This window comes from Pseudorca crassidens, chromosome 12 (genome assembly GCF_039906515.1).
Source record: "Pseudorca crassidens isolate mPseCra1 chromosome 12, mPseCra1.hap1, whole genome shotgun sequence".
Taxonomy (NCBI): domain Eukaryota; kingdom Metazoa; phylum Chordata; class Mammalia; order Artiodactyla; family Delphinidae; genus Pseudorca; species Pseudorca crassidens.
Window position 1 is genome coordinate 21,307,778 of NC_090307.1, and position 21,233 is coordinate 21,329,010.

General features: G+C 38.2%; 1 protein-coding gene across 1 annotated transcript in view; it reads right to left on the reverse strand.

Moving 5' to 3' along the window:
* Positions 1-20,200, reverse strand: part of LOC137204224 (netrin receptor DCC-like) — a 190,869-nt gene extending 170,669 nt beyond the window's left edge. Inside the window, exons 1-3 of the mRNA XM_067701461.1 lie at positions 20,128-20,200; positions 18,705-18,859; positions 16,030-16,150 (exon numbers count right to left, since the gene is read on the reverse strand). Coding sequence (XP_067557562.1) covers positions 16,030-16,150; positions 18,705-18,859; positions 20,128-20,200 — 349 coding nt within the window. The remainder of the gene's footprint in view (positions 1-16,029; positions 16,151-18,704; positions 18,860-20,127) is intronic.
* Between the last annotated feature and the right edge of the window lie 1,033 nt (positions 20,201-21,233).

The following is a 21,233-nucleotide window of genomic DNA, read 5'->3' on the forward strand; positions in this document are numbered from 1 at the left end:
AGAATCCTTATCATTTAAAAAAAATCCATTCATCATTTCAAAACATACAGGTATGGCATCCAAGCCACGTGAATAGATGCTTATTTCCTAAAGCAAGCGTACTCTGCAAAATCAATTTGTGAACTCATTACATAAATCCATATTAAACTGTTGAGTCGATATTTAACACTCTAACAAGGATAGTCAGGGTAAATTACATGGAATATTTTCAGGTGGCGAAGAACCAAAGTTAGTCCTTCCACTTCTAATCTATTTCTCAGTTCTAATCTGTCTATCACAGAAAGGAGAGACAAAGAGGAGAGAGAAGAAAAAGAAGTGATCAGTTATATCCTTCTGATAGTTAAGGGATAATCAAATCAATATGTTCTGGTCCTGGCGGTGACAGTATGTTCTCAATGGTTATCTTATGTTAATGCATAGCCCTTTAATTCCTTCCAAGATGGCAGTACAATGAGTCCCTTCCTCAGAGCTGGGTAAAAAAAAATGTCCAGCAAGGAGGAATCCTCTCATCAGTAGGAGAATGACTCACTTATAGCCTATCAAGGAACTTAGGGTGCACGATAAGGCTCCGTCATACTCTCCCTTAAGCTTTTCATCACCAGCAGCAATGCCAATAACTTACAGGATTCCCAGTCAGCATTAAAATCTCTTTTTCAGTTCAAATGCAAACTGCTAAGCATTTCCTCTTTCATAGTATTCTTTGGATTTATCTTTCTCTCCATGAGCTGAGTTGCCACCCAGTTCAGACCATAATTACTTCCCTCTGGGGATACTACAAAACATTTTGCATTCATCTTTCCTTCTGCTCCAATCTCTCAAATACACACAGCAGAACATTCCTTTTCAGTCAGACTATTAATTTTGCCTATTTTGATTATAAATTTTTCAATTATATGCTTTGAGATCTTTTTAAACGTTTACCTCCTTTGCTTCATCTTTTACTAAATCACTGGTATTGTCACTTAAGCAGGAAAACAGAATTTGCTTTCAGGCCTTCTAGTGAGTAATTGAGAGCCTGCCCTTGTTAGGCCTTTTACCAGGTGCTTGAAATGCAAAGACAGGCACCCTCAAGGAACTCACTAGCCAGGTTCTTTCTGTCTAAATGCACTAAATCACTCTTCTTAGTCTTCTGCCCTTTGTAAGTACTGGTTTTACCATCTATACAGTTAAATCAAGAATCTAGGAATCGTCCCAGATCCCTAATGCATCCACACATACTCAGAGTAATCTCTACATTTTGAAGACCTTCTAATATATCTACTCACGCTTTTTGTACTGTTGTTTTAGATGGCCTTATTCTCTCTTGCCTAACCAATGGACGATATACCTTCCCGATTAGTTTTTCTATCTCTAGTGTTGCCTCCTGCCACTGTTAACCCAGCTATCATCCACACTGCTTCCAGAGTTCTCTCTTAAAAACACCAGTAGGAGCATGCCTATCTTTTACATCCTAGCCCCCAACATCCCACACACAGCCTAGACAAAAAGTCCAATTTTCTTTGCCCTATTCTGAAAGACAGACTGTGATTCAGCCCTTGAGTATCTCTCCCATCTTACTGAACCACACATACTTCTCTGAATATATACTTCTGCTTCTGTGTTATTTCTCTAGGCTTTGGGTATAACATGTCTTCTACCAGCCATTTCTCTGCCCTTCTGGACAGGTTGGCAAAAATCATCTTCCTTCTTCAACGTCCATCTTAGCTTAGATGTCACATCCTCAGAGATGAGTTCCTCTGTTCCACAGAAGAGTTGCTTAAGCTCTTCATTGTGCTAGCCCTACCTCTTGTATGAATATACTCCTGGAACTCATGGTAATGATTTGTTCTACTTCAAAGTTCCCTATTAGACTAGAAGCTTGAGCAACCACTTAGCATCTGCATTCAGAAAATAGGAATAACTTATTCTAGGATAACGTTTTATATGCAAGAAAGTATCTACTTGGTATGAGGTTTTATCATTGTTGTTATTGTTCCTGATATAAAAAGCAAAAGGCATTTACCACTTCATTCAGTTGAATTTCCCCAAGGGTCACAATATCCTTTCTAGGCAAGCGTGTTAAAGACCTAAAATAGCTGATCAGAATTGGGCTCAAAGGCTCATATTAAATAATGAGAAGTAAGGCAGACATATGAAAAGAAAGCAGGTAGTCTGTATGGCAGAAATTGGATATGAAATTCATGAGATCCAAAGACTTATGTCTGGGCCACCAATTTTGTTATCTCATGTCTCTTTCTATTTATGAGATCAAGAAGACAAGGCAAGAGAAGGATATGAAATATGCTACATAGTATTTTTATTTCTTTTTTCTCCCAAATAAGTGTCATATTATTAGGAGAAAATCATTTAGAGAAAGAATCGTTCTTCTCTATTCAAGATAGTCTATTCTGCTTTTGTATGTTTTTATATACATACACTCAGCCCACATCTTTCAGAACTAAAGAATATTTTGTCTGGTTATCAGGGAGATCTTTATTTAAATAAGAACTGGCACTGAAAAATAACAGAAGATATGGAAAACTCACTTCTCTATTTGATTTTTCTTGCTTTATAATGATGCGTGTTTTATTTTGAGGACGGGTTATTTTTCATTTCAACTGAATTTTCTTATGTTCCACAATATATCAAACTCAGATATCAACTAAATAGGTATATATATTTTGTCAATATTGTCAGAGAAAGTTAAGGTCATCTATAGATCCTTGGTGGATATCTGTCAACACAAAATAACAAAGACAGCTGTGCACAGCATGCACTAGTCATTTAGGCTTATTCACTAACTATTGTTTTTTTGATGGAACGACACTATAGGTTAAAGACCCATGAGTAGACGATCTGAAAAAAAAAATGTTTTAAACCTATTTTTTAACCTGGAGCTTCTCACCTAAAGCTGGGAACAAAATAAAACAATAAGTGAAAGAACTTTTCAAAACAATAGGAGCCTTGTCATTCTGTGTGAAAAGGGGTACTAAAAATAGGGTTAGAACAACAACAAACAAAAATACACCAAGCACTAGCTGTATTAGAATTTAAGGAGTATAAATATAAAGAATTGAACTTTCTTTGAATGGCATCTACTATCTCTAATTTGTATTTGTTATGTGAGTCTTCATACATTTTCAGCGTGCTTAATAAATGTTGAACAATTAAAACACCATGACAAGTCACTCTGTCTGGTTTTTTGTTTTTTGGTCTTCCTCTGTCTGATTTACTTCACTAAGGATAATACCCTCCAGGTCCATTTGAGACTTCTTTTGTACATCCAGGATATGCTCTAACTGGGAAAATGTTGTGTGCACGTGAGAAGAATGAGTATTCATTCTGCTCTTGTTCAGTGGAGTGTTCTAGAAATATCAATTAGGTCAATCTGGTTGATACAGTTGTTTAAATTTTCTATATCCTTAACGATTTTATGTCAACTTGTTTGATTAGTTATTGACAAAGGAGTGTTGAACTCTCCAATTATAACTGTAGATTATTTCTTCTTGCAGTTCTGTCAGTTTTGTTCCATGTATTTTGAAGATCTATTATTAGTTGCATTCACATTGAGGATTATGTTCTCTTGATTAATGAACCTTTATCATTATGAAATAAACCTTTTATCGCTGATAATATTCCTTGCCATGAAATCTATTTTGCCTGACATTAGTAAAGAAACTCCAGGTTAATTTTTTTTCTTATCTATTTATTTGTAGTGTTACCATGATACATCTTGTTTCATCTTTTTATTTCTAACATATTTGTGTTTTCATATGTGAAATGGACTTGTTGTAGGCAGCATATAGTTGGGTCTTTCTATCCAACCAGACAATCTCTATCTTTTAACTAGAGTGTTTAGACTATTTACATTTAATGGGACTGTTGATCCTTATGGATTCTTTCTCCATGCACTGTTCCCCCACCCCTACAAGTCACACTGTCTTAACTGTATTTGATAAGTAAGATTAGTTGCATCAAGTGTATTTTTGGTTAAAGTATGGATTCCTGAATAGCAGAGATGATGTGATGCTTACCTTTAAGACTCTTAAGACAATATTATGACTGACCCACACTTAGTAATGACCTCTAGCACAGTGGGAATCTGGACAGAGATCATTTGAGTGGCAGAATGTTAGAAATTTTAATTAATTCCAAGCTTTTCTCCTCTATCAATAATTCCCAAACCAGTCTGACTAGATTCAAATAAATCTGAAATATCACCCATTCACCTGACAAAGCTCCATGTGGTGGACAGAATATGGGTGGTCAGTCACATCATGGCAGAGTGGATGAGAAAGTTAAGTGCAAAAGTCAGAGGGCTGACTGGCTGTGTGGCCTTGGTAAGTTAATTACCTTCCCTGAGCCACAGTTTCCTCACCCACAAAGTAAGGGGAAAACAATTCTATCTCCTCCATAGGACTCTTGAGAGGAATCAATTAATATGTGATTGTAAAGCCCGAACTCAGCATGCTACTACCCACTAACAAAGATTCAACAGTGTTTTCAAATCCAGCTCTACCACTTTGTAGCTATTTTATATTGCATGGTCCTCTTCGGGGCACAACCTTCTAACATTCGAAATGAGAACAGAAATATATTCTAGACTGGATTATTGTAGAAGTGAAAGGAATGATGCATATAAAATGCTTAGCACACAGTATCCAACACAAGAATGTTCTAGAATATGTTATTCTCTCTGTGTTTTCCTTTGGGTCTGTATTTATTTAAATCTTACTCTAAATAGGACTGATGATAGCTCTGTTGGCATGTTATTTTCCATAAGTTAAAACAGTGTTTATTTTCTTATGTTTCTAAGTTTCTTACGAGATTGAAAATACTAAAATACAAAAGTCTTATTCCTAAGGCCACCTAAGTGTCCCAAGGGGTAGAGAATACTCCCAGTAGCTTCTCTGGGGCCTGAAGTTAAAGGCAAAATCACACTCACATTTCTAAAACGCTTGCAATGCTTTAGTGTATATTGCTTGCTGTTTGATACTGTTTGCATCCATGTATTTTGATTTCTAAAATAAAAATAATAGTTTTATTACAAATATAGAAATAGATTTAGATTTGTTTGTTTTAAAAGGTGGGACCCATATTGCATGCAAAAATTACATTCTACTTCTTATATTTGTTTCCACTATTTATACACATATTATATTTATTCCACTATATATTTATATTTCACTATTTATATTCCATTTATCACTGCATCATATCACATCTTGGGGGAAGGGCGGAGGTGACTGCCACTCTTAAAGTCCTAAAGAATGGTAATTCCTATCACATTCTAAGTTAATTCCCCTATCTGGTCCCTTATAAAAATCAGATCACACCTAGAAGATGACAGGGGACAACCACAAACTTAACTAAGTGGTGGTTCCCATTGCATCTGCTATACCAGATGCTGTATCTTTGCATGAAATGCAAATGACCGCCAGTCACATTTAGCCACAGTGATGTGTTCTTCTCTATCCCTATAAGAAAGGATAACCAAAACATTTTCTCATTCACTAGGAATGAAAAATCATCATTCATTTCAGTCCCAGAGCTATGCTAACTCTCCCATGTCTGTCTTAATATAGTCCAAAGGGACCTGGACCATCCAGATATTTTGCAGCATAATCCACTTGTCCATTATCTTAATGACAGCATGTTCACCGGACAAGTTGAGCAAGAAATGGCAAATACGTGGAAGGCTTTGGTAAAAAAATATACATTCCAGTAGTGAGAGACAAACCCTATGGAGATAAAGTGGCCTATAACGTTAGTAAAGATTTTAGAGGCACTGTGATTTGCGGCATGGCAAGACATGTCCTATAGGTAAGGACACGTTATTATATCTGATACCTCCAAACACTAAGAAAGAATCACAATGCCTCTTAAGCATTTGGGTTGTGCAGGCAGCACATTCTGTTCTGACCTATTTACTCAGTAATGTGAAAGGGTGTTGTCTTTGATTACGGTTTCCAGAGTAAAAACCGACATTATAGCAGGTCCAGGCCATGATGCAAGTGGCTCTGCCACTTAGGCTATACAACCTAGTAGACTCCGTAGTATTAGAGGCATTGGTGGTAGAAAAAATGTTCTATGGAGAGATGACAGCAGACCCTGAGAGAAGAATCACAACATAAACCCTGACGGTTCTGTTGTAAAATCAGGCCACCTGCAGTAGAGAATTACACACCATTTATATAATGGATTCTGACAAAATATTGGACCCTATTGGAGTAAGAATGCCCCACTATTGGATAATCAACTGGCGAGAACTGTTCATCTTGAGCTGAGTTCCCTGAGATGCACTGAGTCAAAGGTTCATGCAGCACCATCATCAGATGAAAGTGTTATATTTGGTATCAGGCTCAAGCATGACCAGAGGGCATAATGGCAGGTGTCCCTGACCACCATATTTTCAATCACTGCTGTCCAAGGAACTTCCCCCTTGACTCACACTTATGACCAAGTGACTGAGGAGGAAAAAGGCCAAGCTTTGTCGGCTTGGTACGTGGGTATGTGGTTGCACTCAGAATAGATGGCTGCCCCTCTTAGGGAAAGCCCTGAAAGAGAGCAGTCCGGAGCTTTTCTCAATAGGCAGAATGTTTGGTATACCAGGCCATCTACCTTACGTGAAGAGAGAAATGGCCCAGAGTAAGAATATATATATGTAGATTATGAGCAAAGTCAAATGGCCTGGCTGATTGACCAGGGGTCTGGAGGGATAGTGATTGAAAGATCAGGGACATGGAGATTTGGAAAAGATTTGGATGGGCCTCTGGGAGTGGATATCAAGTATTATAAAGATCTCTGAATCACATCTAAACCTCAAGCTTTGTGCAATGTAGTCAATGAAGTACTGTAGTCAATGAAGTTTATCCCAGGCATGATTATTGCTAATTGAAAACATCTAAACACCAGATTGTATCCTCCATGAAAGAGACACAATCAATTAGATGGAACAATCTGGCCAGGTGATATCAGCCAGGCTCCAGTGGTGACATCAAAGGTGCATAAATTTAGAGGCTATTGTGGCAGGGATTGGACCTGTGCATTGCCCAACAACACGGGCTCACCGGCAGCTACTGGAGCTGCCATACATTCAATCTACCAGTAAAGAGCCCGATGCAGAGCACCCAATAAAACAATGTTCCTTGAGGAGGCCGACTAACTTTTTGGTAGCAAGTTGTTTATACTGAACTCCTTCTACTCTGGAAAGGGCAGAAATTCCTGATTGGACTATACACATATTCCACCTTTCTTATTCTCAAGGCTTCAGCCTGCAGTACTGAGAGCTCCCAAAGTTTCTGAGCCACAGACATGGGATCATGCATAATATTACAGAAGATCAAATAACACACTTAACAGCAAAAGGGGTGTGGGCATGAATACACGACCATGGGAGCCCCTCATCCTATCACATACCAACCTCTGAGAAGCCGCTAACTTGATACAGCCTAAGTACAGTCTTTTGGAGGAGCAATGGGTTAAGACTGAAGACGATATCCTAAAAAAATGAAGAGCCTTCCTCTAGAGTAAGGTACATACACAAAATGAATGATCAGTATACGGTGCCATGTCCCCAAAGGTAGAGTAAATGGATAAAAGAGTTTGAAGTAGGTGCAACCCTGCTTACCATCACTCCCAGTGACCCATTTGGGAATCTGTGTTTCTCATCCCTGAAACTCTAGGACTTAGAAGTCCTAGTTCCCAGAGGAGGAATACTTTAATCATTAACCTTTGAGCTATCACTGCTTCCTGGTCATTTCAGGCTTCTTGTGCCAAAATAGCAGCAGGCAAGGAGAGAATAATTATCAGATCATCAGGGGGAAGCAGGAAACAGGGATGACTGTGGTTAGCACCCAGGTGATCTACTGGAGTGTCTCTTGGTACTCTCTTCCCCAATTTTGATGGTAAATAGACTACTACAAGTTCTATGACTTGCGAAGGAATAGGAGTTTGAGTCATTCCATCCGCTAAGCCATACAGATGAGCAGAGATGTTGGCTGAGGGTGAGAGGAAGGAAGTGATGAGCACGAATTGCAGCCCTGAGACCAGCTGTAGTTGTACTGGTGAGGGTTGTAGTTCATCCCATTAACCTTCCTTTTCCCCCAGGGAATAAGACCAACCTGTATCCTGGAATAGTTATTTCTAGAATTGGTTACATGAAGCAAATAGGTTTGAGTGGCACAGCGGGAGACTGTAGTGAATAGGGTGGTGTACCGTCTGGATCTCCCTTTCATAGACTGTGGCACTTACTCCTCCAGCTGGAGACAGTGATGGTGGCTGATGGCTCCCTACAGAATCCATCTCCAGTAACTGCCTTCAGCTAAAGAGAACTACCTCACTCAAGGTCATACCCATCTCTGGGGGTAGAGTACCCTGAGTAGCTAACCCAGCTTCAAAGCTTCCTGTGGAATCATCTGAGGCCCATGTTGTTGACTACATTGTAATTCATTCCTTCAAACTGTGTATATGAGTACTATTTTCATTGTAGCCCTATCAATGTTGATTATTATCACTTTGATAATCAGTTAAAATTACATCTATATAATTTTAGCTATTAAATTATATATACCTCCTACTAACGATCACCTTGATATTTTAAAATTCTCTTATACTAATATATCAGAAGGAATATCTGTATGTGTGTGTAGTGTGTGTGTCCAGGCACATCTATTATCAAACGATGATTTATAAATAAAAGGCAGAAATACAAGAACAAGATCCTTTGGGTTCAGTGTAAAAATCAGGATTCTTCTTTTCTACTTCCCCACAATGGGGATTTTAAAAAGCTATGGAGTAACAATCTTTGGTGTGTTTACCACCAAAGTCTGATGTGATCAGTATTTATGAATCTATCAAGTCTTTCATATTGTATGGATTTATAGTTATCACTGGTCTCAGGATACTTCATATTACTGTAGAATTCATCTCTAATTTCGAAGTCTGCCATATCCTCTTGATTAGCACTGAGCTAGCTTCCTACTTGAAACACATGCTGAATGAAGGACAAGGTGAGTGACAAGTTTTTATTTGCTGAGAAACCTCTGCCAACATAAAACTGGAATGAGCAAGTCATTAAAGGGATACTGTAAACCCTACTACAAACCTCTCCACTGCAGGCATTCTGAAATAAACCTTTTCCCTTCACCTTGTCCACTGGGCTAAAAACCTAAACTTCAAATTGCCACTGTCCCTGAAATATTTGTTTATTAATTCTTTTCTTGGAGGATGGAAAAATATGCTAGAAGATAGCTATCATTGTATCCATCCCAAGAAATGCCTCCTGTTTTTCTTGAGACTAAATAAACCAGTGGAAGACTTTATAATAGCTAACATTTGTGTAGCAATTTACAGCCTACAAACCCCTCTGACATACATTTATTGCACTAAATCTTTGAGACAATTATCTATTGTACTTTAAAGCTGAGGAAATGGAGACCTGGAAAGGTTAGGCAATATTGTCTAAGATTCTGTTCATTATATTCTATATTCCAATATAGTTTAAATCTCTATAGATAAACTAGAGAAGGATGTGGACATGAAATGTGTCCACATCTCATAGACTACGTGAATATCACATGGTAAAAAATCAAATGTGAAACTTCGGCTATCGTTGAACCCCTCAGGGAAAGTGCTAGTTTGTGCGTCAAGATTTCTCTAAGGGAAAGGAGACTTTGAGGTAGAAAATAAAAGAGCAGACATTACCTTCCTCTTATTTTTATCTTTACCTTAGCTAGCGAAATAATTTTTCAGTACACTGAACAAATTCACAGCCACATACATATACGGACATTAATCACTTCCTTGAAAAAAATCGGTTCTGTATCTTAATAGCTACAGTTAATTACTAAGGCTTATAAGGGAAAATGTTTGTGGAAAGCTTATGAGCTATAATCACTATAATCATCACTGGAAACAAGTTTCAAAAATATTAAGTTGCACTTTCATTCACGTAAACTCAATGATGGAACTCTAAAGAGAATGTTTGTAGTTTTAATGAGCGTCTCAGTTTGTGTGAGGGGAACTGTCTAATGACTCATTTTCTAGTTTGGGTCCACCAATATATTAGTCCAATACATGGAACTGGCTCTTCTAAATTATTTACAGAACTCCAGGAATAATTTGATCCCACACAAAATAATACTGAGCGCTTAAATCATAGTAACTCTTCTCATAATAAGAGACAAAAATTCAACTTAATTGACCTCCAGTGACTAATATCAGATTTAAAAGTACACCACTTGAGAGTTAGTAACAATCTCTCTTACACAGTGCTATTACACTGACAAATTAAATTCTAACAGATCTTGAAGTGTTACAACTAATTGTACAATTTTCATTGTTTCACACAATCTCACCGAAGTTACTACATAAGAGCCCACATTTAGTAAGAAACACTTAAACTAGCTGCAGTTAATATACACTGTATGAGTACACACCCACATATTCCTCTTGCCTATTTGGATTTCAAGGTATTCCTCTCGTACTGATAGGGAACAAGTCACAAAAACAGATCCAAAGTGAAACCTAGCAGAACCCTGTGGGGCTCCTGGGCACGGAAGCCTTTTCATGTCCCTCATTTCTTGTGAGGAACAGACTCCAGCCTCCATGACCTTCCCTGAGTTCCAAAGGGCAGATTCGAACAGTTGCTAATCAGGGAAGGGAGGGGATGAAGAGACAAGGGAGGAACAGTCAAGAGACAATAGTGCAGCCTTGGGGCAGGGTCCTGGTGCTGCCTCAAGCGATACACATAACACTGCCTTTAAGCCCTTTATAGAACTAAGACCCAACAAATGGAAGATGTCAGCATTCTTCATATGAGAGAAGACCACCCTGAGGAGGCCAGATTAAAGGAACCAGAGAAGCTCATCAAAAGATTACCTGACACCAGAATAAAGGAGTGCAGGCCCTGCACACCTCCTAATCTTATCAGCAACTCACCAAATCCTCCCGGGTGGGGACACAAAGTTTTCCAGGGCAGGAGCCTGCTGTGGCCTCCTTCGCCTGGCAAAACAATAAAGCTATTCTTTCCTATTTCACCCAAAACTCTGTCTCTGAGATTTGATTCAGCACTGGGACACAGAGGCCAAGTTTTTGGCATCAAAAGGACTTTTGATGTTATGCCTTGATGTTTATGATTGGACCTAACACTTCTGCTAATATATAATACACTGCCTTAATACAATGTTTAAAATTCTACAGCATTTGTAATCAGTAACCTTTCCCAGGGGAGAACAAGGAATTGATAGTAGCTCACTATTTTACTAAAGGCATAACCAATATATTCCCCTCCTACAGTGGGAAACTCTATTTTGCCATCAATATTGGAGGAAAAACACAAAACCAGCATTAAAAAAATATTCAGTGTTAACATGAGACACATATCCCATATATATTTCTTCAGTGGAAGGCATGATTTGGTAACTTGCCCAAGCAGATCTACATTTAGGAAATATTTAGAATAGCATTTATTCATTTGTGAACACATAACCTTTCTGTGCATAGTAGAATATGAAGAATACATTATTTCTTCCCGTGGCGACTTTATTCTATCTTCACCCATTTCTGCCATTAAATTTAAAATATTCCAGACTACATATGCCCTGATTACAGCTGCATTCCCAGTTCCCTGGCCCTCTCTTCTTCTCTGCCCAGCAGTTAGGTATTTCCAATTACCTTCACTGAAGACCACTGGCCTGGAAACATAATGCTACCTAGCAACTAGAACCAGAATCACTAACTCAGAGATAACTGATATCTTATATCTATCTTACCTTTGTTCCTGCCTTGCTCTCTATGCTCCCACGCTGCCCCACCAGCACTGGAAAGTATGCTCACTTCTCCTTCTAGCTACCCGATAGTTTTAATTTAATTACTACTTACCCACACTCCAGTTCACTGGATGAGACTCAAGGGTAACTAACTCATCAGCATCTGCTATGTCAACCAGATCCTAAGGTACTGGTTACCTGTTTGCAAATCTGGCTACTGAAACATCTTATTCTTATGATGCCTAACACATTGATTCTTGGCACATTTTGTCTGGGCTGTTCACTGAACAGTAGAGTTGGAGGGCTACAGTCAATCCTCTTTTGGAAAGAGGACTTCTTAACCAATGTCCCTCGCCAAATAATAAATAAAACTAAAACAAATAACAAGAAAACATTTCCTTAGCTCTTAGAAGAGATGAATAGGCAATACAAGTGATATATATCAGATAAAATATCTTAACTCGCATTCACCACCACTTACATAATATGGCTAAAGTATTTTTGATGCATATGCAAAGTCTTCTTAAGTGTGCAGACCATTGTCTGTGGGTGCACGAGTGTGTGTGTGCATTCATGTTTGTGTTAGGTATACAGAGAGATGGTCAGCAGTCTGGAACTGTGTGTGTGGTGTTAGAGTATCAGATAGAAACCATTACTGATAGCACCTCCTCTAGTATAATGATTTTTTTAAGTGCCATTGATCTTTATCTAGAGGAAATCATGTATATATTTCACATGTTACAGTGCACACATTTCAGTATTTTCCCAAAATTTATCTTCTGGAAAGAAAAACAAGTCATTAACTCAATTTAATTTAGTAGATGATGTTTCTTTCCTAAGTCACTAATTGCTAAAGAGGGAATAACTAACTATATAGAAAAGACTAGGTTGAAACTTCATTAGGCTTATGTAAATATCCACCAACAATGGGCACTGGCTCTAACAGGCCATTGTGTGCACTTCAGTTAGAAGCAGATTGTTATGGTTGTCAAGAGAAACTCTTAGACGCAAGCATGTGGACAGACCAAAGCTGAACAGCTGGTCAGTGCAGACTCACGATGTGCCTCAAAATATGTGGTGACCGTTTACTGTTGGAACTTAAACAGAGAGGGCTCTGTTCTTCCCGCCAAGGTCAGCCTCATTGCTGAGTTTATATTTATAGCTGGCCTCTCCACCATCTGTGCACATGGCCTATACTGCACCTCTGCGGAGGTGGAGAGGCATTATTTTAAGACCTGATTAAATGGCCAGGAAAAAGCAATCCATCATTTACAAGGAGGGGATGTAAGACAGTTACAATGGTGTTCTGTCACGCTTTCAGATTTTGGTCTTCATTCTAATCCAATGCCAGATACAATAAACACCGACCAAGAATGTAGAATCCACTGACAACATTTTACCATCTAGATGGGAGAAGAATGAATTATCAAGATTCTCCAAGGTTTGCCCTAGCCAGGAGGTAACTGACATTTATGCCGAGGGGCGCCTTGCTCTTTTGTGGTCACAGAGACCCAAATGAATCAGGGCCTGAGTGGAAGGCAAGATACTGTTAATAAAGAGCTACCTGTTGAATTCAGAGCTGCCTGGTGTAAATGAAGTTGAATGCCTATAATTGGTTTATTGAACGAGCTGAACTATTGGAATATCAAGGGGAAACAGTTTTATTCTCTCCTGTCATCCACTTTCAAACACACCCTATCGGATATATTTCCTACCCCAGATAACAAGTTGGGTCAACCCTCAGGTCCTAAGGGCACCTTAAAATATTTTAAAAGCCTTATTTGCAGGTATTAAAAACAATAATGACAACAACAACAGCAACACACACACACACACACACACACAACCAGTGAGATCTAAATCAAGACATTAACTTAATGTTCAATTTAAAGTTTCTCCCCTCCTCCCAGAGTAGGCCTGAGACCAAAAATCGGGAAGAGGCAATGGGACTGTCTGTCACCACTTTTTTTTATTCTCTTGGGTCTATTCTTTCCCCCTCTGCTTAGGGCTTCTCCAGGGTAGAAAGAGAGGATGGATTTGGAGTAAAGAGACAAAGGCTGTTTTTCTTAGCCTGTGCTCTTGAGAGTCCACAGTCATGGAAGGCATCAACTTGCCTCCTTTTGGGGAGCAGCTCTGTGTTCTTCAGAGGCCCCTCCAACCTAGGAAGCCCCGCCCTGGACCCCTTCCTGCAGCAGGCACGGCAGGATCTGGCTAGTCTTCTGCACCAGCTCCCAGCTCAGCTCCGTCCCAGCCAGTGTCCCTCTAGCGTCTTTTGGTGGCTGTAGCCTTAGCAGCCAGGACCTCGTGGGCAAGGCCTTTCAAGATGTCTTCCGCCCTGCTTTCTTCAAGTGCAACTCACACCCTCATTCTTCCCAAAGGTGGAAATTGAGCTTCTCCCCACTGTTGCCTTCCCCTTTCTCCTCCTGCAGTTGTGGGCAGCTCCAGACAGCTTTTAGTCAGGGTAAGTTGCCCATTTTCCATTTTTGCAAAACAGTAGAACACACACACACACACACACACACACACACACACACACACACACACACACACACACACACACATTCTGTTCAAGGGGTTTTCTTGGTATCTCCACAACTTGACTTGTGGGGGAAAGAAAACACCATGATGATGTCTGTCTAATCCTATGAATTTCAACACTTCAAAGAATCCTCCATCCCTAATGGCAGTCAAAGGGGATGATAGGAGAAGGTACCTCATACTTCTCTTTAGAAATACGGGACTACTTATCTTGCACTTTCCTCAGCTTTATGGCCTTACGTGGAAATCAATGTTAACTAGAATTCTCTTATTCTGTGACTTGTGTAGCAGTCAGTATTAGTGTAAATGTTGCCATATTGTCGTTGCTAATGAGACAGCACAGAGTTTTTAAACCATGGCTCATATTAGAGACCTTGGTTTTAGAGGTTCCTTTTCCCCTCCTTATCCATTACTGTTTCGGCCGAAGAGAATGTATTTAGTCACACAAATGAGGTCACGTTCACATGTAAGGCACATTAAATGGAGGGAAAACAAACAGTCCATCAGAGAAACTGGTGATCTTGAACAAGAGTTAATGGTACCTTCAAATTCCTAAATAGTTCCTTTCATTCCTTTACTCATCTGGGACTGCGGTTCTATGGTTGCTTTTTTGTTTTAATCAAGAAAAGCAGAGAAAGTCATCGCTGTGAGCATTATTATGAGAGTCTGAGCATCTTCAGATAATTGGTTAGAGATGCACAAAATATAAGGCCTCAATAGGCACACTGTAAATGACAGAAGCCAAAGAAAGACTATGTCTCATATATTTCAGTAGCTATATAGAAATTTCTGTTTTCTATTAAAATTACTGTTTCTAAACAGAAAATCTGTTTTCTATTAAAATTAAAGCAGGGAAAGATTAAGACAAGGTTGAGCCAAGAGGAAGGAAACTGGCCTCAAAAAGTTGAAATTAACATAATCAATAGGTGGTATGAAAACTTTTCATGAGGAGCTATTAATATTTTAAGGTATTTTGATCTATAGAAACAATTGTTCAGTCCCTGCTTTAAAAAAAAAAAAAGAATAAAAAGAGAGAAGGGATGTTTTTGATCTTCTTTAGTGTAACCACATTTCAGAGTAGCTGACCAGCTGGTTTTTTTGTGTGTTTGTTTTTGTCTGTTTGCTTGCTTTCTGGAAATCATATTGTTATGGGGATATTACATGACATGTCTATTATAGATTTACGCTAGTTTTGAATACACCACCATATTAAACTTCTAAAAGATTACAGAACAAAATAAAAAACTTAATAAATTATAGAAAAAAGACAACTTATCAAAATCTGTTCTAAAAAAAGAGAAGAATGCTTTTACTTTCAAGTGATTACTCCTGCTATTTTTCTACCAACTTCCATTGATTTAAGACTATAAATAAGCATGTATGTATACATGTATATGCTTATCTATTTTATATATATTACATATATATATATGTTCCATATATAGAGTTTATATTTATATGAAACACCAAGAAGAAAGGTAGGCCACAAAAGAGGGGAGACGGTAGTAATTTAGTGGTAGTCATCTTGACTGTATCTCGCTGGATGGAGATATATATCGATAGTCATAGATATAATTTGCTAGCACAAATATACCAACAATACACACATGTATACCTGATTAACTAAATAACTCAATAATTTCAAATTGACTTTGAGAATAGGGAAAACAGTACAGATTTCACAGATGAACCATGCAGAACTGCAACTACAGGAACCAGAGCAAGGTTCACTTCATCTTACCAGGCTTAGGAACAATGAGCTGTGCACTGGTCTGGGCGTTTCCAGCCTCATTTTCACCCACACACTGATAAAAGCCTTCATCCGACTTCACCACCCCAAGGATTCGTAGGTTGCTTCCTCCCTAGGGAGAAGAAAAAGCAGGTAAAGCATTTGAAAAAGCAAAAAAAAACTCCAAGTGACAAAATGATCACAAAACAAATTTTAATCAAACTTCCCAAAAGAAACCGGAAGGGAGGCCAAGAGGGTCCTCAGCCTTACAGATATGTCCTGTGTCATCTGGGAAATGTCACAGATTCCCAAGATTCTGCTGAATCCACATGCCACAATTTAACCTAGTTCTGCCATGAAAAGTATACTTCCAAGAATGCACATCCTCCATAAGTGAGCAGTAAACAGAAAACTCTTTTATTAGGTATGGACGAAAGAGAGGTTAGTATCAAAAGAAATCTCATTCTTTTCCTTGTACTGAAGGAAATAGTTTCAGTGGGTGCTGGAGGGGGAAAAAAAAAAGCAAAAGGAAACAAAAATTACTTATCTTTGCAGCTTCTAAAGGACAAGAAATCTAGGTTGGATATTTTCTGGACATTTGCCGAGAAAAAAAATATCTGAAAATCCTTTTAAAATTGTGTGCCCTTTCGGGGATTTGGAGGAGGGTATGGTAGATCTTTTATACCCATGTCATTCTTGTTATATGGCCGAAATGTTTCACCTTCAGTGATCCATAAATTAAAACACAGCAATGTTAACTCCTGTTTTATGTAAATTGGGCCACCATAGTTTTCAAGGATGGATGATAAAATGATCTGAAATAGCATTTAATTACAGTAACTCAGTTTATCCTCGATAGTGTAAGAATTAGTTCAGTAAGTGAGACGAGTTAAATCACTTGCCCTGAAGTCATTGAGAGATAAATATTACCTCATGGGGAATACTTAATTGTTTTTAGTGTCTTGTAGTCAATTCTCAGCTGATGTAAAATTCCTAAGATAAAGTTGACTAACTTACAATTAACAATTCTCATATAAGTTATTATTTGTGCTAAATGTTACATGTGTGACAGATCTGGAGCTATTGGGGAAATATTTTTAAGCACAATTTAATGTGAAAAGGGCTCATACCATACATTTTTTTTTTTTTTTTACCTTAAGAAAAGGAACATTTTAAGTAGGTTGGCTATAATAAGTCATTCTGGGGAAAAGATTATTCAAACTGTAGAAAAAAATGAAATGCTTCATTTTATCCTGTGTCCTTAAGGGCACTCAACAATTTCCTCTATATGCAAGTAGCATCTATTTTAGGCATATACAACACATTTCAAGTTGCCCCATGGCAGATCATTTTTAATTCAGTGATAGGGGAAACAGCATTGCATGTAAAGGAACTAATGGATTGATGTGGCATTCAAAAGTCAATTTTTTTTCCTTTCTTACTCTATTCCCAACCAATTAAATGCAACTAAAAATGAAAAATGGTAAGTGGTGATAAACATAATAAAGATATTCTTTACGGATGTATTCCTTAAGAGCCCTTACAATGTGACAAAATGCATGAATCGAGAGGTGATGAAAGTTTCTGAAAGCCGACTGATCGTGCAAGAGGGACCACCAGCAAGAGGCACTGTAAAGCCATGGAGAGAGCTTGTGCCTGAATTCCATAGGGCACTTACACTATAACTGCCGTCTCCTGGGAGACCTGGCTTGGAGGACCACTTTTCTTTGACAGGGTCATGTCTGCATCTCAAACGTAAGAGAAATGGATTGAAAGCCTCCTTCTTTAGCTGCAAAGTTCTTTGATATTTAAAAAGTGCTTTTCATATTTCTCAGATATTCATTTGAATTCAGAACCTCTGATGCTGACCTACACCAAAAGGAGAGTTTTCACAGAGCATTTTTAAATGAGCAAAGCATTCTGCTGGTAGCAGCAAAAACAATAATAATAATGATAGGTATGGATCACTCACTATGTACCAGGACAACAACTCAGTGAATATACCACCATTATCCCTATTATCTCTCTCCAGGGCAGGGACAGAGAGGTACACTAAACCTTATAGGAACTATAAGAACCATTGTTCTTGGCTTCAATTCTTTCCAAAGTTCAGAACTGCAAAGGATGTGAACTCTGGGTCTTCAAATCCTCTCCAACACTGCCACCACCATTGTCACTATCACCATCATCACTGCCCTTTTCTACTGCTCATGTAGGATCAGCTGGCCTATCTGGAAGAGCAGCAAAGGAGCAAAGAGTGACCATCCTAATTACCAAAGTAAGACTACCATATTCATAAGTAGCGCATCTTACTTGAAACTTTATTATAATGTGCAAAATTTAAAGAAGTAAGAGATTCTTGGATTCATACAGTCTAGAACTAGATTCTAAACTCTGTTTTTCCAAGAACCACCAATGAGAATATTTAGAAAGCACTGGTCTTAGGCCCCCCATTTTTTCTTTGTTTGTTTAAAACCGTGTCTGTAAACAAGGGGGCTGGACTGTTTAATGACTTTTTTTGAGCTCAAAAATTCCAAGTCTAAAAAATGATTTGCTTTATTGGAACAATTTTCTTCATACATCATAAACATTCCCAACGGGAACGTTGTTCCCAAGAAAGAAAAGCAACTGAAAACAGAGTAGACAATGAATGGGATTGTAAAGTGAATATGAAAAAAGATAGTTACCACTATCTGAAAATAATCACTAGGAATGACCACATCTCCATTCTTCATCCAATTCACAGTGGGCACAGGCTTCCCAGAGACTGTACATTCAAACTCAATATCCATGCTTTCATAGGCATAGAGGTTGGAAGGGTGATTTAAAAACCATGGTGGAACTGTAAAGACAGAAAAATAAAAAGTGAGTGGGTGGGGATGTGAACTTGCATGCTAGCATCTTCTCTGACTTAGAAACAAATATTGAAAATGTTTGTAATTCAAATAATTCCCCTAAGCCCTTAGTTTACTTTATAGGAACTACTGTAGGACATGATAAACTCCCACCGCCCCCCCCAAATGCAGTTAAACAGTGTGTTGTTGTGTTAATGGTGTCTTGCCACAAAGAATGTAAAAAACAACAACAACCTTTGCATATAATAAACATAAATAAAAATAAATTTAAAAAAATGCATATAATAAACATTCTGAATAAGTGTTCGTATTGACCTACATAAAGGACACTGGAAAGTCCATAAAGCTATGGAAACTATGCTGATAAAGCAAATGAAGGGGAGCTGATATGACTGACACAACCCAGTGTATAAGACACGAACGCTTAGTGTCTCTGTAATTCTAGAGTTTCATTAGGATTTAGTTAATGTGACGGACTCGTTCCTATTGAAACTGGCTGTGGTGACAAGGGCACTAAAAATGACCATCGTCTTTACTGTGGACACATGCCTATTGTCCCAGCAATTATCTACTCTAGTGCATCGCTATACTATATTACTATTTTCTCAGCAGGGTACAGGATACACTAATTTAATGTCTTAATTACCATAATACTCATTACTCTATGATGGAAATTTGCAATTGAAAGGAAATTACAAATATAACACACCTTCGCTAGTGAATCTCCCAGACCTGGTGCCTCAGAACACTGTGTAGGAAAGGAACATTTTAAAAAGTGATGTTGGAAGGGATAAATTGGGAGATTGGGACTGACATACACACACTACTATATATAAAATAGATAACTAGTAAGAACCTACTGTATAGCACAGGGAACTCTATTCAGTACTCTGTAATGACCTATATGGGAATCTAAAAAAGAGTGGATATATGTGTATGTAAAACTGACTCACTTTGCTGTACAGTGGAAACTAACACAACATTGTAAATCAACTATACTCCAATAAAGAAAAAAAATTTTTTTAAGTGATTGTCATTTTCTTCCGCTGGGAACCTTAAAATGATGTGAAACTTGAATATTTATATTGTCTGAAATTCACAGGGAAGTAGCAGCCTTGATCCCCTTTTCACCTTGGAAATAAATATGTATTTTTCGTAGACATTTTTAAAGACAGATTATAATATTTGTCTTTGCTGTTGTTACGCTCAGTGGGTAAGGTGTGCTAATTTTTGCTTCTTTGAGTAACCACCATACTTTGCTCTTTCCAACCACCATCAGCAAAACTTTCCCTTGAAGTCAAAGTGAATTTACAATCTTTGATGGTCATTGCCTTCTAGAAAAATCGAAGAGCCAGTGGAAGGCACCCAGGATTCAAGTCCTAGTTCTTCTACTGAATGATCTTGGAAGTCAGATCTCTCCCCTCCCCTCCCCTCCCCTCTCCTCTCCTCTTTCTTTCTCTCTCTCTCTCTCTCTCTGTCCCTCCCTCTCTCCCCTTCCCTGTCTTATCTTCCTATTTTTAACTAAATATTTGGGCCTCTAGTACCAAACAACTTTTAAATTCTTGAATCTTTCACACAGGCAACTTGGTTTAGGTGACTTGCCTGGGATTCATTAATATTCACAGATTAAAGATATGGAAAAAATGTGTCTGAGAGCTTTCCTACAGAGAATGTGTCACCATTGTATATAGGGCTAAGATTAATTATTTATAATTTATAGTAATATTAGACTTTATTTATTCTTTCACCAAATTCACTGAGAATGAACCAACATCAGAAATATTTCTTGAGTGCCTCTGAGCAGATACATTTATTGTCTCTTTTGGATTCTGTTGTCAATTTTATCACAGATTTTGATCAAGTATTTATTTACCAGCCAATAGCCAGTATTTATTGAGAGCTGACTGTACGATTTATTAACCTAAGCACTTTATTATTCACACCACAACTCTTTGAAGCAGGCTCTTTTACCCCCATTCTAGAAATGAAGAGACTGTGGTGTGTAAGCAACTTCTCCAAACCACACAGACAGGCTGACTCCACTGCCTACATTCTGAACTATTTTGTAATAGTTCTACCTCTGGAAAATTCCGATGGAAAATTATTTTGCCACCGAAAAATTCTGATGGAAGGATAACTCAAAAATATTCCCAAAGCCTCAGTGATAATAGAAATTAAGCAATTAGAGCTGTTAAAAAAAATAACATCACGTTGTCTATTTTGCCTCTCCCTTTAAGCCCTTCTTTCCTGGTACCATGAAAACTGTCTGAGTCTGCTAAGCCCTGGCGTTCATGTTCATCAGATTTCCTGGAATCATTTGTGCCCACATCAGAGTTTTCAAAATTCAGATGACTTCCATAA